Here is an 18,986-nt window from a genome sequence, read left to right as displayed (position 1 = left end):
CGGAGGCAGTGGCTGATCCCGCTCACAGTGCCTGAGCCGGAGCGAGCGCTCCCTGGGCGTTTTGCCAGAGCTGGCTTTTGCAATCCCAGCTCCCGGCCTCCCCTCTGCCGGGGGATCTCTCCATGCTCCTCACACCCGCCCGGCTTCAGTCACTGTGCGCTGCTGCCATGAACTGGTACAAGTGTCTCAGGACAGCAGCTCTGTGTCTGGCCAGGACCCGCTTCCTGGTTTGCAGATGGTCGCCTTCTTGCTGTGACCACACTGGGCAGCGAGCAGAGATCCTGCTCTCGTTTCACAGAAACCCGAAACCCATTGTGGGCACGTCCCCAGCTACCAGTACACAGAGGGGTGGGATTTCAACATACGGATGGGGGGACGCCAACGTTCAGACCTCAGCGTGAGCATTAGCACGAATTCATTCAACACGGGCTCACTGCAGCTTCTGTCCCCGTGCCCATGCCAGGGGCTCTGACAAGTGACATCCATTCCTTGCAAGCCCTTTCTTCCGACACAGGGTCTTCGACTTGTGAACTCAAGTGATCCTCCCGCCTCTGCCTCAGCGCTAGGACCACAGGCGTGTGGCTCTGCATAGGCTGTCACTCCTTATAACACTGCTCTCTGCAGGACCAGCATTGATCCCTTCAAGGACAGGCCCCACCTCTTAAAGGCACCACCACTTACGTCCCGACACCCTGGGACCAAACTGCCAGCAATCAACCTGGGGGGGGGAGCATTTCCAAACCATAGCAGGTGTTCAAGCCTTTTCCCCAATTTTTATGGAGCTTTTTTCTTATTAAGGGTTTTAAAAAAATAGCCTTATTTAACCAACTGCTGTGAACTGTGCATATGTAAAGAGGTAAGTTTAATAAGCTCTAAACCGTACAGCCCTGTGGAAACAGCGCCACAATCAAGCTAGACCACAGATCCATCACCCCACTGTTCCCACAACTCAAGGTCAAAGAATCAGTCAGACAAACCGGGAGGGTTCATTCACATCGAATTTATTGGCAGACCCCTCATGCCGAGCTTTGACGGACATGCAAGAGGATGAAATGGCGGGGCTTGAAGCCTCAGGACCCAGCCAACTCCTGGGCATCACTGGAACAAGGCACTTGCCCAACAGATGGGTAACGCTTGGGACCCCACCTGATCTGGGCTCAAACCCAACCTGAGACTGGACGTGTCCACCCCCACCACCCCTCTCAGACGTCTTGCTGACTAGGCTTGGACGAGGGAGTTTGCTCACCCCGTACAAGTTCCTGGCCTGCCCAGCAGCAGCAAAAACATTCAGAGTAGGCATTAGTCTGTCTGTTGAATGACTGAGTGAGTGACAGGGACAGATTTCAGCACGAGGAAGGCCTGACACTTCCAGGGACCAACAGTGAGCACCCGGAGCTCCTTCAACAGAGTTGGATCTTGGAACCCCCCGCAGCCGGCTGCATGTCTTTGGTTTGGAGGCAGCCTGAAGCCAAAGATCACTATTTGAATCCTCGCACCTGCCTCAGATGTGTCCACTGGGGTCTCTTTTTGGCTGGGTAACAGTGAGGTTCTCTGATCCACAAACAAATGATCTAAAACACAAAGCTGTTTTCAATCCTATTTCACAACAGCCCTGACCTCCCTTCCTGACTGCACAGTGCTTACGAGCACATAAAGTTTTGCCATGTCTTGCCTTCTGTACAGAGGGCCAAAGGTCTCCACTCCACAGATGGGGAACTTGAAGCTCAGAGAAGGGAAGCAACTTACCCAGGGATGCCCAGCAGGCCTCAGAATGTTCTGGGCATGGAAGGTCTAACCATTGAGGAGCCTAAGCAAGACTTTGAAATCACAGCACCTGGCTCATAGTAGATCCTTAGGAAATACCCATCAAATGAATGAGTCTCGACATGGCTTAAAATTCTCTGAGTGCAGATACAATTTCAGAGAAGAAAGACAAAACCAAAAACGAACAAAGAATAAATGCCAGGATTTTTAGTAGGAGCTGCTACTGGGATTTTCTGCGCCCCTACAAAAGTTGTGACCCTACAGGGGGCCTGACAGAGAGAGAGGAACCCTCCATTCCTACAAAAGTCCACCATCATATCTCATTTAATCCCTACCTCAGCCCTGGAGGATGAGCTGATGGCCCCGATTTGCAGATGGGGAGATCAAGGCCCAGAGATGGGCAATGAGCCCAGGATAACCCCCAGCTGTGAGGTCCTGGGCCTGGTCCTACCCCTGGTGCCCGTGGGTCCCCTGGGCCACCTCCTAATCTGCCTTCTTGGTCTTCTTCTTCCTGGAGCCCTCGCTCAGCTCCTCCTTGGACTTGGCAGGCAGGACGGAATGCTGGGCACCTGGCCCGCCACCATGGGAACCGCCATGGGATGCTCCGTGGTTGTCATGGTGATGGTCACCTCCCCAGGCTGTTCCGAACAGCACAGGGCAGATGTAGCCCTCCAGGACGTCAAATGGGGAGCTGTGGGAGTGAGTGGCTGTCAGGAACACCTGGAGAGAGGTGGCAGGGGACCGTGAGAGCCAGAAAGGGACCAAGACAGAAGAAGAGAAAAGGGGTCAGTGAGGTCAGGGTGGGGGGAACCCAGCCCCAGCCCTGAGGCTGCGTGCACCTCCAGGAGGATGACCAACCACCAGGTGTCCAGGGATGCGTGACTTCTGGTGGCCAGGCTTGGACAGGCCTGGCATGCTGGGACAGTTGGACACTCATCCTGCATGAGTTACCCCCCACGGGCACTGAGAGGAGCCACAGCTTGAATGTGTCCACCCAATTTCAGGTTAAAACCTAACCGCCAAGGTCATGGTATTAGGAGAGGAGGCCTTTGGGGGTGGCCAGGCATAGGGGCACAGTCCTGCTGAATAGGCTTAGTGCCTTAGGAAGCGAGAGCCGGGAGAGCTGCCCTGGGCCCTTCCGCCACGCGAGGACACACGCCATCTGCAATTGGGAAGTGGACCCTCAGCAGTCCAGCCAGGCTGGCACCCTGATCTTGGACTTCCAGCCTCCAGAAATCTGAGCACCACATTCTACCACGATAAGCTCCAGGGTCCCTGGTGTTCTGCACTAGGCGCCTGAGTGGACAGCGCACTTGGCCAGGCACCGGATCACGAGCAGGTGGAACAAGCCTGGGCCCCGTTTCCCTCGCCCCCCATGCAGGGAGACTCACACATTTCCTTCTGGGGGCGGGACACGGCCCCAAGCTGGGGCCTTCCACGCTTTGGGGAAACCATAGCAGAGTAACCCACCTCCTTGGGACTGAGGAGAGAGTGGCCCGGAAGACCCTTCCTGGGTGGGATGATCCTGACAGACCAGAATCGTTCCTGGTCAGCGGAGCTCTGGATGACCTGAGGGTGCCTTCCCAGCTTCAAGGTCCTCTAGTCTCCATGCCATGGCACCTTCTCCCTCGGTCTTCACCCAGGCTGAACCCACCCTAGAAGGCCTGTCCTCCTCACCCCCTCCCCACCTGATGGACACTGCATCGTAAAGTCTCCCCTTCCACCGACCTGCTGCCAAGCTTCCCTAGGCAGTTCTGTCCAGTCACTCCCACATCCCACACACATGCCAGGAGGTTCAGGGCGGCATGGTTAGCGCAGGAAGGCCATGGGCAGAGGGAGGCTTACCTTACAGGACACCATGAACATGGTGAAGATAAAGATGAGGCTGGCTTTGGACACCGGGAGCCAGCGGGTCTGCTGCAGGGTGAAGAGGATGGCTCCGTACAAGCTGGCCTTGGTGGGGCTGGAGGGAGCAGCCGCCATTACCAGGAGGCACCCATAAGACCACGGTCTGTGTCGTACCCAGGCACCCGCCTGCCCCCGCCCTGGCTCCTCCCCAGCTTCCCGTGAGTGTGAAGGTGCATGGGGGCAGGGATAAAGTGGCATCTCTCTGTATACAGATGGGTTAACTTAGCCTGAAGTAAAGGTCCGGCTTCTGTCCGGCTCCTGGGAGGTGCCCGCTAAGCCCTTGAGACTTTGGATGCTAAGAGTGTCTTGTTTTTGTTTCTGTTTTGCCTTGGGTCACATCAGAGAGCAGCAATATGATTTATGGTGGGGGCCTTGGGCGACATGCCATCTGCTCAGCCTCTGGAGGGTCTGGAGATGAAGGCAACAGGCGGTTAACCGTGCCTACATGACGGAGCCCCAGTCAGAACCCGGGGCACCAAGGCTCGGGGGAGCTTCCCTGGCCGGCAGTGCACCAGGCCTGTTGTCACACTTTTGCTCAGAGAATTAAGTGGTGTCCATGTGACTCCACGGGGAGAAAACAACTGGAAGCTCCCGTCCGGTGTCTCTGGGCTCTGCCCATTACTCCTGCAGATTTCAGTCTGTGTCCTCCCACTGGAATAAACCATGGCCTGAGTACAACAGCTTCGCTGGGTTCTGCGAGTCCTTCCGGCAAACCAGTGAAACTCGGGGTGGTCTTAGGGATCCCCAAACAGCTCACCCCCCACCCCAGACAGTGTGACTGCAGCACAAGCTCTTCTTAACTTTCTTTTCCTTCACTGCAGAATACGAAGAGCTGTCACTCACTGCACTCGGTGGTGATTCCACCTGGCACCATTGGGTCCAGGGCCAAGTGGTCTATGTGTGCGCCCCACAGAAGCCCCTGACCGTCACTCAGTTGATGAGTCTGAGAGAGGACGGCACTTGCCTGCTCGGCAACAAGCCACATAAGGGCTCCGGGATCTGGGGCCCACTTCTCTGTGGTGAACTCACGGGGGAAGCAACTTTGGGAGGAGGGCAAAGCCATATTTGCCACAGTATGAAATGGGAGGTGATCTTCACTGGCCTGTGAGTGAGCCTTTTAATTCTGTCTTATTTTTACGGCTACAGTTTTACTTCCTTCGAACATGCATTAGGCTAACTGCATCCCGGGATCCTGCAGGGTGCTGGATGCTGCTCTCGGGTCCTGCTCACCTTCCTCTTCTTGGCTCTAGCCACCCATGCTCCACACCCCATGCTCTGCGCCCCACACTCCACCCAAGCTCTTTGGTCCCACTCATACTACACACCCTTACCCTGGAGACCTGGTAAAATCATTGCTCTTTTCTGACTTGACAGTTGGCAGAGACGCTGGTCTCTGGTCAGAGGCTCCTTTTTAGTCAGAAAACTCCTACTCACCCTTCAAAACCCAAATCAAACATCAGCTCCTCCAGCCCCCACCCTCTAGGCAGAGCTGTGGCTCCCACTGTGGGTTTCCCCAGACGTAGCCTCTGGAAGCTTCTAAAAGACAGTGTCAGGAGCTGAGGGTTCTCTAAGTTATTATCAGTATCCACCTAGAGTAAGACATCTGAATACCCAGAGAGGAGGAGGGGAGGGCCTGTGGGGTACTCACAAGGACATGTGCAGGACCTCATTGGTCTCCGGCTTCCAGACTCCTCGGAGCAGCTGCTCAAAGTTGGACATGAGGGCGACACCAGAGCCTATGGGACAGGGCACTGCTGAACAAGCCAGCCACCCTGCATCCCCCTTTCTTCTTGTCTGCACTCCCAAGGAAGCGCCTATCTGCTGCTGGACACTTCGTTAGGGGACACTGAGCCTGATCATCAGCTGCACGTAGGAAAAATTACTGGAAGAAATCCTCTCCTTTACCCCAATTGGCTAAAGAGGCTTGGAAACTCACTCCAGGGACCAGTGCGTCAATGGGGTACCTGACATCTACCACTGGGCCAGGGGTGCTCATCTGGGCTATCTTGCCATCAAGGCATCTGGCAATGTCTACAGAGACACTTCGGGTTATCACAACTGGGAGGGGATACTGCTGGCATCTAGTGGATCGAGACCAGGGGTGCTGCTCAATATCCTACAATGCTCGAGACAGTGCCCACAGCAAGAAATGACCCAGCCTCAAATGGCAGTGACTAAGGACGCTATGGCTCAATGGAGGGTGATTCTCGCACTGTAACTTTGGGGGCGCCCACCCTTTACAGGCAGGAAATGGGGATAAGGTGCTCAGAGACTTTTTGCACACACTTAAGTCTTTTTTCTTTAAATTCCTATTACTCCTTGGTCCATTTCTCCAGTTATTAATGTTAAGCTGTCTCTTAATTCTGTCAGTTTTTGCTTTATGTATTTTTGGCGCTGTTTTTAGAGGCATATATGTTTATAATTGTTATATCTTTCTGGTAAATTGACCCTTTTATCATTATAAAAATGTCCCTCTTAATCTCTGAGCCCAGGGTGTAGTGAGTGCTCGACCACTGAGCTACATCCTCAGTCCTATTTTTCTTTTAAAGTCTATCTTAGTTTGCCCTTTAGAAAACTAAGGGATGGAGGAGAGGGAAAGGAGAACTTCAAAAGAATTAAGAACACAGACACTGCGTTCAAAGGACCTGGAGCCAAACCCAACTGTGCCTCTTATCTGTGTGACCTTGGGTAAGTCATTTCATGTTCCTCCTCAGCAAAAGGGGATGAAGCTGATCTCTCCTAAAAGACGCTCCTAAGGATCAAATGAGATATGACACACAAAGGCCTGGACTCAAGACCTGCCCTGAGTCAGGAGTCTACGATGCTGGACAGGAAACAAGTACATCTCCATTTTCACAGCCTCCCACTGAAACCAGCCTTTCCTTCCATGGTGAAGGGAGGCAGTGATCTCAGCAGGCATCTCCAGCCACCAATAAAATCCATGGATGTTTTTCCTTTTCATATTCCAGTTGTTGCAAATGGTTTCAGAATCACTTCAAAAGTTCAATGGTTCCTAGTGGCTAGTGGAAGGTCTGCTGTAAATGCATTAATAAAGAGGCATGAAATTGTGATATTGTACTTAAAAATCATTTTGATAACTGCATTTTATAATAATGGGCTACCTTTGTTAGCCCATTTATTTTATGCACTTAAAAACATACAATGGACTTGGGAGTGTAGCTCAGTAGTAGAGTGTTTGCCTAGCAAGCATAAGGCCCTGGGTTCCATCCCCAGTACCAAAAATAAATGAATGAGTAAATAAACAAATAAATAAAAACATTACAAGGGTCTGTAGACTTCACTGGCTGACAGGAAGGGCTGAGGTCCCCACAGATGGAAGGCCCTGGAGTTAGTGCTCTGCAGAAAGAGTGCTCACCTGGGTGGCTTGGCTCTCTAGGAGGCATTTTGGCAAGGTCTGGGACATCGCTGTTCACCCCGGCTGGGCACAAGGGTGCTACTGGCACGTAGTGGGAGATCAGGATGTAGCTCAGACTCCTATAGCACACAGTGCAGACCTGCCACCAAGAACGATGCACCCAAATGCCAGCAGTGCCAAGAAACCCTGCTCTAAGAATACTGGTTCTTTTTGCTGTCACCCACGTCCTATCGATTAGGAACTGGCCACACAGCTATGGACTGGGTGTTGGCCGGTGGGGAGGTCTGGGGTGCTATTTCACCAGGTTTACCTTTGACCCAGCCCGTGGCGATCATGACGAACCACCCGTGGTGGTAGTGGTGGTGTGCATGGTGGATGCCCACTGCGATTTTGCGGACCCTCACCACCTCCTTCATGGCCACGAAGATGAGCTTCACTGGCAGGAAGCAGACACACTTGTAGAAGAGGTCCAGGGGGCAGAAGAAAACCAGGTACCTTTGGGGAGAGAAGGTCCTGCGTCGGGCAGCAGACAGAGGGGTCATGCCACACCCTCCTCCCCCTGCCCGGCTCAGGGTCCCCTGGAGGCCGAGTGGGTGGGTTCTGGCTCCTCTGACCTACTGCTTCCTTCCACCTCCCTGGTGTGGGGTCACCTCTGTCCCCAGCCCACTCTCCCTGCCTCTCACCCTGGATGGCTTACCAGACAGCCGAGGCCAACAGGACGCTGGAGTTGTTGCTGAAGTAGTCAATCACGGGCTCCCCGAGGAGCAGGTCAGCCAGGATGTAGCTCCCAAAACAGTGCAGCATGGCACACAGCCAGGAGGCCACCGGGTGGCGCCGGGACAGCTCGACCGCTCCTGTGGGGCACAGGAATGTCCCCCGCTCTGTCACCAGAGCACCAAGAGCATGCTTCATCCCGTGACGCAGGTCAGCCTGTCCCGATCTGGCCGCCTTTCTTAATGCTCCCACCCAGTGCCCAGCAGTGAGCCAATTTCAGGGAGGCTCAGAGAGGCCACACAGAGAAGCAGCAGCGCTGAGCGGGGGCTCTTCCCACCATGCTCAGAGAAGTGTGATGATGACATAACAAAACACAGCAAAATGAAGTGGAAAAATAAAAGCAAGTACAAGTAGGGTCAGGTTCCTGTGGTTGAGCGCACTTCCTCCTGCTCACAGAACGCGCCTGTGCTGGGGAGAGGGCTCAGCTGGGTCCTGGGCAAGCAGAGATGCAGAAAAGGCAACAGCTGGAGAGCGCCCAGCCCTGTGTCCCTGGGGGAGAGCCACTGGGGCATGGCACGGGGAAGGCGAGCCGGTGTTGGGAACGCACAGGGCATGCTTAAGGGAGTCCTTGAGTACTGAACTACGTGAACGGGGGAACACAGGGCAGGCAGGTAGCGAGGCCATTCCAAGATGGTGGCGAGGGAGGAAGAAGAATCCAAGAGCAGAAGTAGCCGAGCACAAAGCACACGTCCTCCAGGGAGGCGTCCTCGCTCTGCTGAGCCGGCACTCTTGCCTGGGTTCCCAAGCCCTGTGCCTTGGATTCCACCCCACTCTTGATCTTGGCATTTCATTCAGTGTGAAAAGGATAGCAAAGCAGATGAGCGGTGGCGAAGGGCTGGAGGAACCGGGAGCTGATGCGAGCCACAGGGTGCAGCTTTCTCTCCATGGTGATGCCGGCACAACTGAGTGCAGATGCCCCTCGACTTCTGACGGGTGACGTCCCGTAAGCCCACGGCAGGCTGAAAATGTCACACATCCCCGCTTCGCCACCCGGCACACTCTAGTGTGGTTCCTCTGCTGGCGACTGCGGGCCGCCGCACACGGCCCAGAGAAAGATCTAGATTCACAGCTCGAAGTCCGCTTTCTACTGCATGATCCTTGCTTTCCCACCATCGCCATGTGGAAGTATCTCGAGGACATTATGGGGAACGAGAAGCCGGCAATCCCAGAAATGCTGTATGACATAGTTTATAAGACATTCTCCTGGTGACAGAAGCACAGTGATGAGTGACAGAGACCAGGAGCCAGGTTTGGGAGGAGGCCCTAACAGTATGGGGTGGCATGGGGAAGCTTTCAGTGTGGGGTTGGCGTCATTCTGTGTTCTGACTCTATATGGTTATTCACACCCACATGTAATACGGCCTCATAAAAGTAGCTGCACACACGTATGTGCAAGAGGTGCCAGGCAAGGTGACATGTCCTGTAGTTCCAGCTATTCTGGAGCAGGAGGCAGGAAGACAAACTGGGGTAAGGCAGTATGACTCTCTCAAAAACCATTTTTTAAAAAAGTATTCACAATGGGGCCAGGGTAGTGGCTCCCTGGTAATGCTTCCGCCTAGCATGACTGAGGCAGCGGGTTTGATCCTCATCGCCACATACAAATAAATAAATAAATAAAGGCATTTAAAAAAAAGTATATGTAAAAACTGTTAGTTAAAATCTGTAGTTGATCTAATGCACTACACCAATGACAACCTCTGGTGTTACTAAGAAGCTGTTGTTCTGCACAATGTCATCACTATAGGAAGTTGGGTGAAGGGTTCTTGCAAACTCTGTTACCATTTTTGCAACTTCTCATTGAGTCATAAACTCTTTCAAGATAAAAATCACTTAAAAATTCCAGATCACACCCACGCCACACACACACACACACACACACACACACACACACACACACACACACAATTTCCACAATAAGGAGGAGTCTAGTCCTTTAAAAATGAGTTTTTGGGAACACAACATGAGAGGCACAGGAATAACACCTATTCAACAGATTCTTGCACTTTGTACTCTTCATTTAAAATCTTCCTGATCTGGGAACTAATTAGGCTCCATCTTCATGCTAATATCGTCACCGTCCTCGACTGCCATGCCTGAGTCACTTATTCCATCATTTCAATTCCCTCCCTGACTAGTTCCATTTTGCAGAGAAAAACTTTAGGACCAAGGCGTGCGAAACGGCTGCTCTGCCCCCTCAGCCACGCCTGACACCCAGGATGCCCCTTGTTGTGCTTTGCCCGTGGTTTCTCTGCCAACAGGTCAAGTTTTGGAAACCTGGTCTCCGCTGTCGTGTTTTTGAGAGGTGGTGAGGCCTGTGGGAGGCACGGAGGTGCACACGTGTAATCCCAGCTACCTGGGAGGCTGAGGCAGGAGGGTTGCAGGTTCAAGGTCAGCCTGGGCAACTTACTGGGGCCCTGTCTCAAAATAATTAACAGTAAAAAATGGCTGTGTTAGAGTGCTTGCCTAACATGGGCAGGGCCCTGGGTTCCATCTGTAGCACTACAAAGGAAAAAGAGAAGCCTGACCCCTGAATCTCTTATCTCACCACGTGACCGCTCCCTTTTGCAAGAGCTCCCTCCACAATGCCACCCGCTGAGGCCCTCAGCAGAGGCTGAACACGAGGCCTCCCGATCTACCTTCCGTATCCAAAACCATGTGCTAAGTGAACCTTCTCCTTATCAGACCCCAGCTTCAGGTATTTTGCTTACAGGTCTCAAATGCTGTACTTAAATAAAAACTTCACTCAGTATGGACATAAGACAAAGAGGTTACAGACGTAACCTCTTATTAATAAAGAGATAATCAGACAAGCTGGGCGAATGGTGTGTGCCTGTAGTCCCAGCTGCTCGGAGGTGTGAGGCAAGAGGATCGCACGTCTGAAGCCAGCCTGGACAACACAGTGAGACCCTCCTCAAAAATAAAAATAAAAAAGGGACTGGGGGCTGGGGTTATGGCTCAGGGGTACAGTGCTTGCCTTGCACGTGTGAGGCACTGGGTTCCATCCTCAGCACCACATAGAAATAAAAAATAAAGGTCCGTTGACAACTAATAATGTTTGAAAAAGGGGTGGTGGTGCTGGGGATGTAGTTCAAAAGTACAGCCCTGCCCTGGGTTCAATCCCAGTACTGGGTGGGCAGTGGCGGGGAGGGGAATTTAGTTTAGGTATTTCCTTTTTTAATTTTCTTCTTTTGTGCCTGTGTATGTGGAAGGGGTAGAAGTGTCGTTCTTTCTGAACGTTGGATGCCTTTATCTCTAAGTGGTCACCTCTGAACATCTGGTCTCTCCATGCCAGGAACGCCTTCTGTTCTGGACCCATGTCCACGTCCTCCCAAACGTCACCTCATGTGGGAGCCCGACCTTCTCCAGTGTGATGGCTTCAGGAGGCAGAGCTCTTGGAGGTGCCTGGGGCATGAAGGTGGGCCCCCCGTGAGTAGGATCAGGGCCCTGTAGGAGTCTCTCCACGTAGGGGGTTACCCGAGGAGGGGGCAGCCTGCAAACTGAAGACCCCTGCAAGAGCCCCACTGGGCTGGCACCCCACCCTCGGACGTGCGGCCTCCAGAGCTGTGAGGAGCAGGTGTTTGTGGTTGACAGCCACCGTCAGTGGGATTGTTTTATAGCAGCCCAAGCTGACGAGGACACCTCTACACACTATGGACACGTTCAGCAAGTGGACTCATCTTCATCCCTCCACGTGTGCAGGGACCACCAAGGCCTCGGCTGCTGCCAGGTCCCAGGTGCACAGGTTGTGCCTGACGCCTAGTAGCTGTCCCCGGAACAGCTGTGCGTGAACGGACTCACGGTGAAGGTGTACCATGCTGGATCCTGATGCTACAGTGATGAGCAAGACAGATTAGGTCCCCGCCATCATAGAGTTGATATTCCAGCACTCTCCCTTTTTTTTTTTTTTTTTTTTTTTTTTTTGCATTGTGGGGGATGGAACCCAGGACTTTGCATATGCTAGGCAAGCACTCTACTACCGTGTCACAACCCCAGCTATAGTGGAGTTCATATTTAAGCAAATGAAGAGGCATTTTGTGCTGGGCACCTTGGATCACGTTGCAAGATTGTTATAAGAACAATAATCTTCCATGTCTGTCCTTTAATGGAGAAACACAAAGTTCTACTGCCTAGAAGGAGATACTTCCTTTACAGTTTGGTCAACCTCACAGAGGGGAAATGTCCTTCAATGCCTGAGATTCTCATGCAAAACAGGTGGGAACATCGTGGGCGTAACCACCCCGGAGGCAGCTGGCAATGCTGAGCAAGTCTTAGGCCAGGCATTCTCTGTGCCCCACGTGATGGTTTGAATCTTAATGTCCTCCAAAGGCCCATACACTAAAGGCTTGATCACCAACCTGAGGCAAGTTCGGAGGCGGTGGAACCTTTAAGAGCTAGAACCTAGTGGGAGGAAGTTAGGTTACTGTGGGGTGCACTCAAGTGGGACTGTGGCCCCTTCCTGTCTGCTTTCTGGCCTCCATGAAGTGAGTGGCTTCCCCCACCACGTCCTCCTGTCGTATGCATTGTGCTGCACTGGCCCCTCCAGCCCTCCCAGAGGCTTTAAATCACCTCTAGATGACTTAGAAGACCTCGTGCAACGTAAGCGCCATGTCAGTAATTTTTATACTGCATGTTTAGGAATAATGACTAGAAATAAAGTCTGTTCATGTTCAGCCTGGAGGCAACTTTTTTCAAATGGCTTTGATCCATGGTTGGATGAATCCTGGGATAGAGAGGGCTGATTTGTATTTCAAATAGGTGGAATCAGAAAATGCATGTGGCCTTTGTGTGGCTTCTTTTACTTAGCACAATATTTTCACAGGTAACATTAATTTTCACTGCTATGTAGCATTCCACTGTAGGACTATATAGAATTTATGGGTGCATCTCTTCCACAGACTATATTTTCTGATCATCACACATGCCCAATACAAGTAGTTGTAAAGTATGTGATGAATACACTCTCTTCTGTCACTCCCACCAACTAACCGTGTGACCCTGAAAGAACCAATTTTTCTCTGCATATCTTTCTTATTGTCAGATGGGAACCCTAATTCCATCTTTGCCTATGAGGGCTGGGGTAATGAGTCCTGACTGCATCTCCTCCTGGCCCTCAGTGTTGTCTCAACATTAACCAAGGTCCCTGGATATGAAGCCCAGTGCTCTCCTCTCCCGTCCTGGCTATCTATTTAAAACATGGCCTCCACTGAGAGTTGATCCTCCAGAGCAGCTGGTGGGTCCTTCAGGAGCCAGGTCAGGTGAGGCACCCATGTTTTGCAGAAATGGATACTTCTGCATCTAAAAATAACTCCCAGGGGCTGAATTCTTTCCAGGGTCTTTCTTATGTCCTTTGGGATCCTCCCAGTGGCCGAGCTGGGGAGTGGGGGCTGGGGCCTGAGGTTCAGCGAGCAACATGACAAGCAGCCTCTGGGTTTGTTCCACAAGCATGCCCAGGTGCTGGTTTCAGCATTTACCCTGGGGTGGCTTGGGCAAATAACTGTCTCCCACCCCTGTTCCCCAGTCTGTCTGTCCTACTGTCAAAAGACCAGGATGAGCATATACCCGTCCCTGAGGTGGCACTATCATCATGGATCCCTCTAGCAACCTCAGAAGGACAGACAGGTCTCAGGAGACAGCCCTGCCCCAAGGATCCACAGCAAGGCCATGGCTCAGAAACTGTCCCCCTGGCTCCAAAACCCAGGCATAGTTCTTTGACAAGTCCTTGGTTCCTCTTGCTGGGTTGGGGGTAGGAACCTGGAGAACCTGGGTTGCAAATTCAAATGCTGTGAATGCATTGCCCTCTCACTGGCTAAGCTTGGGCTGGTCACGCGGGCCGTTTGCTCATGTGCATAATGAAGATGGCGACCAACCATCATGCTTTGCCTGAGTCCGGGGGTTTCCTGGGACAATGGACTTGTGGGGCTTGTCTTAGGCAAACCTAGCCAAGATGGGCCACCCTGTGTTATCAGTCATTCCACAGGGTGCTGAGAGGGTAAAGAAATTGCTTAGTGCGTAGCAATTATGCATTTGGAATTGTGTAATCTTGGAATTCAACAAAAATGGAAAATATCTGGGGGTGAGAATTTCAGTGGGTGGATTGTGTGTGTGTGTGTGTGTGTGTGTGCGTGTGTGTGTGTGCTGTGATGGAACCCATGCCTTCCTTACACCTGCCAGGCAAGTACTCTACCACTGAGCTACACCTCCAACCCCACAGGATGGATTTTAAAAACGGAACGCTTTTCCTGAGGGAGGAAGACACCTTGGTCCTCTGCTGCTAGTCTGTGATGGACTCCATGGCACCACCTCTCTGGACTCGACACCTCATTTGCAGACAGCAGCACAGTGCTAGAAGGGTCCCCAGTGCATCTTAGCATTGCTGTTCTGGGTTACTTAATTTGAAGTCTAAAATGTGTGGCGTGGTGACTAAGACAAGTTCTGTTCTCCTAAACCTTTGAGCTCAGTTCTCTGCCTGTTTCCTCCCATTTAAGATGCAGATCATGGACTCAGTCTCCCAAGGCTGAAGGATGAGAACCAACTTAACCTCAGAAAGCCTATAGTTCAAACCAGAGGTGTCAAACCAGGAACGGATGAACTGCTCTTTGACTCCTCTGCCTCCATTGTCCTAGAAATAATCAGATTCTAACCACGAATGATAAACAACGGTGCATCCAACTGTACGGTGGCATAGTATTCGGCATGCTGGTGAGAGGCAGAAAGACAGGGATGTGGGCCTTGAATGTATACTGAGTTACAGAAGCCAGTCTGAAAAGGTTACCTACTACATGAGTCCAACTCTTTGACATTCAGAAAAGAGACAGCAATAGACAGTAAAAAGATCCGTGGTTGCTCCTGAAGGGAGGGATGAATAGGTGAAGTACAGAGAATCTTAGGGCAGTCAAATGATTTTGTGTGACGCTACCATGGTGGACACTTGTTGCACAGTTGCTGGAATCCACAGAATGGAACCCTGATGTAGACAGACTCTGGTCGATGGTGATGCTGATATACATGATAATAATGATCACATGATGATGATGGGGGTGTGGCCAGGGTTACAGTGCCTGGCTAGCACATGTGAAGCCCTGTATTCCATCCCCAGCATTGAAAAATGCTGCTGCTGCTGCTGCTGGTGACAATACTGTTGATTCATCACTGGGAACAAACATTTCACTCTGGTTCATGATGGGGAGGCCGAGTGTGGGCTGGGGGCCAGCATATGGAAACCACGTACTTTCAGCTTAATTCTGTTGTGGACATAAAACTGCTCTGAAAAAAATAGTCTATTAATTTAAAAGAGAAAAAATGTTTGGACGGAATGTCGGGAACATTCTAGAAGCACACAGAGCTACAAGTCTACATTTCTAGTTTCCCTTGAAAAAACAGCTCTGGCAGTTCCAGCTCCAACAAGGTGGAGGTGCCCCTGACTGGCTCTCACCTGGGCACGGTCTTTACCTGGTTTGCTTCCCTACGTATAGCCTGCCTGCCCCTGGAGTCACTGGAGTTTGAGATTTATGGTCTAGATGAACCATTTTTGAGCCCCTTCCAACCACTGGCAATGTCTGGGGACACTTCTGGTTGTCATTATTACTGGGGGGGGCAGGGGTATTGTTGGCATCTAGAGGGTAGAGGCCAGTAATGCTATACGGTATCTCAAAATTCACAGGGTGGCCAACACCCTAAATGTCTAGAGCTGAGGCTGGGAAACCTGTGTAGCAAAGTGGTTCTTACCTGGGGAACCCCAAGAAATATACTCAGCCTTTGTGGATTTTGAATCTGCAGATTCGACTAACGTTGGACTGAAAATATTTGAGGGAAAACCCTGCCTCTGTATGGAACATGCCCAGGCTTTTCCTCGTCATGATTCCCTAGGCAATACAGAATTACAACTATGCACACAGTGTTTACATTGTTTTAGGCGTTACAAGTAATCTGGAGGTGATTTAAAGTCTAAGGAGGATTGTGTGTAGTTCTATGCAAATACTGCACCATTGTACAGAGGGGACTTGAGCACCCTGGATTTGGTATCCGTTGTTGTGGAGGGTGTCTAGAAGCAGTCCCCTGTGGATACCGAAAGGCATCTGTACTGATGTTGGTGCCACCCCCAGTGATTCTGATTTCAAAGATAGATTGGGGCTGCCTGGATGAAAGACTAAGTGACTCAGGTGAGCTGATATGCAACCAAGTTTGAGAATCACTTTCTGACAGTTTCTTTGGATGGATCAGGGCTTTAGGTATCTAGGATTGTCATTCGCTCATTCATTTGTGCATACAGCACCTACTATGTCCTCCCTTCTTGCATGGATTTTGAGGCTCCAGAAAAGGGCCAGACTCCAACCTCCTGCCCTGAGGAAGCTCCAGATTTAATAAGAAGCCTTGCCTCTTTTAGTTCATTCCTTCTTGAACTTCAGCATGCTTACAGATCACTTTGGGATCTTGTTCAAATACAGACTCAGTTTCAGTAGGTCTGGGTGGGGCCTGGGACTTCGTATTTCTAACCAGCTCCCAGGTGACACAGATTGAGAAGCACACCCTTAAGCTTCATTCTGGCCCAGGATTCTCCAGATAGTCTGACCCAGAAAACACCAGTACCCCAGATAACATTTCTCCATAGACTTTCAAATAAATATAACCACCTCTCACAAACGCCTTAGACTCAACAACTGACAAAGTTCTCAGCAGATCTCCACAATAGCCAGGAAAGGGAATCCAGGATTATTTTACCAATGATTCCATGCCACAGATGAACAGACTGAAGCTCACAGAAGTGAAGTAACCAAGTTACTATCTGTGCCTGTGCTCGGGGTGGAACTGACTTCCATGTTAGTGGTTTTTCCTTAAAACCGGCTTGGCTCTCATCAGCCAGAGCTAGCTTCTGGGAACCCTGAGCTCAGAAGGGCCCCCCAAATTGAATGTCTGGATGTCACCATATTGAAATTCTTCATTTCTGCACAAGGGGCCCCATACTGTCATTTCATAGCTGGCTATGCAAATTTTGTTGCTGGATTTGGAGAAGAAACGGTACAGAGGCTCAGCATGCACAGCACTAACAGCTCAATCAAGCAGCTTGCTTTTCTAAGACTAAATACACTTGGGTTTGAGTCCTGAGGCTGTATATACCAGCCATGGGACCACCGGGTGACTGCATATTTAAATTAGCTTACCCTCTAAGCTTACCCATTTCCTTATAAATCCCATTTATGAAAGGAGGAGTTGAACTGGGTTGGTATTCTCCACCTGGATGGCACAGAGCAGTCACTAGGAGAGGGAGGCGTGAAACCAAAGTATCCAGATATTCTGATTCAGTTGGTCTGGAGTAGGGATGGAGCTTTGAAAGCCCCAGGAGCACCTAATGTGCAGCCAGGGTTAAGAATCACTTCTTGACCTTCTGGAACCTTCAGTCTGGCAATTCTAGAGCAGATCATTTATTCTGAGAAATATTTGGAGAAATACTCAGACTCTTTCTTCAGGCTCTCAGCATAATGGAGACCTCCTTCTCTAGTCACTTGTGTCCTACATCCATCCCTCCAGGCACCTGCCTCCTCACATTTTAGATTTTCCAAGGGGTGCTGAATTTGAAATTGCCCAGAGAACTGGCAATGGCCATCAGGAGTTCTTCAGACAGGAAATACACAGCCTCACATTCATGATAGGACAATACAAAGGCTTATTTTGCTTTGCAAAGTAACTGCTTTCCAGAAGAGCTATTAAAGAAATAGGCTTTGGCATGTGGGTAGGCAAAAATAGAACAGAGTTACCTGACAGTAGAGTGTGATCCTGTTTGTGTAAGACCACGCACTTATACCTACCACTGTATGGGTACAAATGCACAGAAGCACGCTCTGGAAGGGTGGCCACCATGAAATTAACTCTTTTTGCTTCTCGGTTTGATTTTTTTAGTGAACGTGAGTATCTATTTTATCCCCTGAAAAATAAAAGTCACTTCCATTCTGAGATATGGGGGGTAATTTATATCAAACTGGGAGAAAAGGTCACAATGTTTCCAGTGATTGATTTTTTTCTAAAGCTAAATTCTCTGGTCCTTTAAGTTTGCTGGTGCACTAGGATAAAGAAAGTACTAGGAAATGAACAAGAAAAATTTGCTTTGGTGAACCTTGTATAAAAGTAGAATACATTCTAAAGAGGCCATTCGTCCTCATTTGGGAAAAAAAAAAAGCTTTAAAAAACTTACAGAAACAGAGTCAATCTTCTGCAATTCCCCAAGAGGGTCTGGAATTGAGGGAGGAGGATGACCCCAAATCACCCAGCCCCAAGGCCGGATCTGCTCCATAGGTGGAAAGGATCCCAGTCCAAGCCTGGAAGAATTCCCACAGGGCTCTGAGATCCAGCACCACCCGGCTGACGGAGAAGGAACGGTAGGAGCGGGTGCCAGATAGATGCAGCAAGGAGGGGGGCCCCGGTGTCACTTTCACTGAACCTGATCGCAGCCCCTTGCAAGGCCAGCCCTTATATAGACACTAATCAGCCGCTCCCACTCTGTGTGCCAAGGGCATTAAGGGAGGTCACAGCAGCAGGCGGCGAGGACATCTGACGCTGCCAGCAGCGCCGACCCCCGCCTGTCTAAGCCCCTTGCCCAAGTTCATGCAGCCCTGCCCCATCTCGTCACCTCCCCCGCAGATGTTCCCCCTCCTCTTAACAAGCTCGCTCCTTCTTCCCTCGCACCCGCATCTACTCACCCTCCCCCAGTCCCACCATCCCGGGGGCTTCCTTCCTTAGCCCGCGCCCGCGTGGGAGAACCCCAGGATCTCAGCATCCGCCTACTCCCTCGACCCAGTCCCTGGTTCTGTCTACCCACTCCCGCCTTCATCATCCAGGGCTCTCCCTCTCCTGCGACCCCAGAGTTTACCTCCGTCCCCCGTCCTCCGATACCGCCCCCTTCCAGCCCCCGGCCCGAGCTCACCTGGTTCATACTTGAGGTAGAGAATGGAGACGATGAAATAGCTAAGATCAAAGACCGGGAAGAGCGGCACCCGCGAGAAGCTGAGCGCCAGCTCGCCCAGGCTCAGCGCCGACAGCAGGTCCATGGCGCGCGCCGGGTGCCACCACGGCCCCCGGCCCTGTCCGTCCCGCCGCCCGCGGCCCGGCGACTGCCCCCCGCCGCTGGGCCCGCCCCGGCCCGCCAGGCGCCACCCCCAGCCCGTCCCCCGCG

General features: G+C 51.4%; 1 protein-coding gene across 1 annotated transcript; it reads right to left on the bottom strand.

The window, feature by feature from the left end:
• Positions 1-980: 980 nt before the first annotated feature.
• Positions 981-18,951, bottom strand: Tmem38a (transmembrane protein 38A). Its single transcript, XM_047532609.1, has 6 exons — positions 18,738-18,951; positions 7,746-7,902; positions 7,359-7,543; positions 5,321-5,408; positions 3,610-3,727; positions 981-2,484 (listed from the first exon to the last, which is right to left on the bottom strand). Exons 1-6 carry the CDS (start codon positions 18,859-18,861, stop codon positions 2,248-2,250), a joined length of 909 nt encoding a protein of 302 aa, XP_047388565.1. The 5' UTR covers positions 18,862-18,951; the 3' UTR covers positions 981-2,247.
• Between the last annotated feature and the right edge of the window lie 35 nt (positions 18,952-18,986).

This window comes from Sciurus carolinensis, chromosome 17 (assembly GCF_902686445.1).
Source record: "Sciurus carolinensis chromosome 17, mSciCar1.2, whole genome shotgun sequence".
Lineage (NCBI taxonomy): Eukaryota > Metazoa > Chordata > Mammalia > Rodentia > Sciuridae > Sciurus > Sciurus carolinensis.
The sequence above is the reverse complement of the archived record's forward strand: the minus strand, read 5'-3'. Positions and strand labels throughout refer to the sequence as shown.

Coding starts and splice junctions, on each gene's coding strand:
- Tmem38a (XM_047532609.1), bottom strand. CDS start 18,861: ATGGACCTGCTGTCGGCGCTGAGCCTGGGCGAGCTGGCGCTCAGCTTC. Junction 3,728..5,320: donor GAGGTCCTGCACATGTCCTT/GTGAGTACCCCA, acceptor TGCTCCCTCCAG/CCCCACCAAGGCCAGCTTGT. Junction 2,485..3,609: donor TGTTCATGGTGTCCTGTAAG/GTAAGCCTCCCT, acceptor ACCTCTCTCCAG/GTGTTCCTGACAGCCACTCA.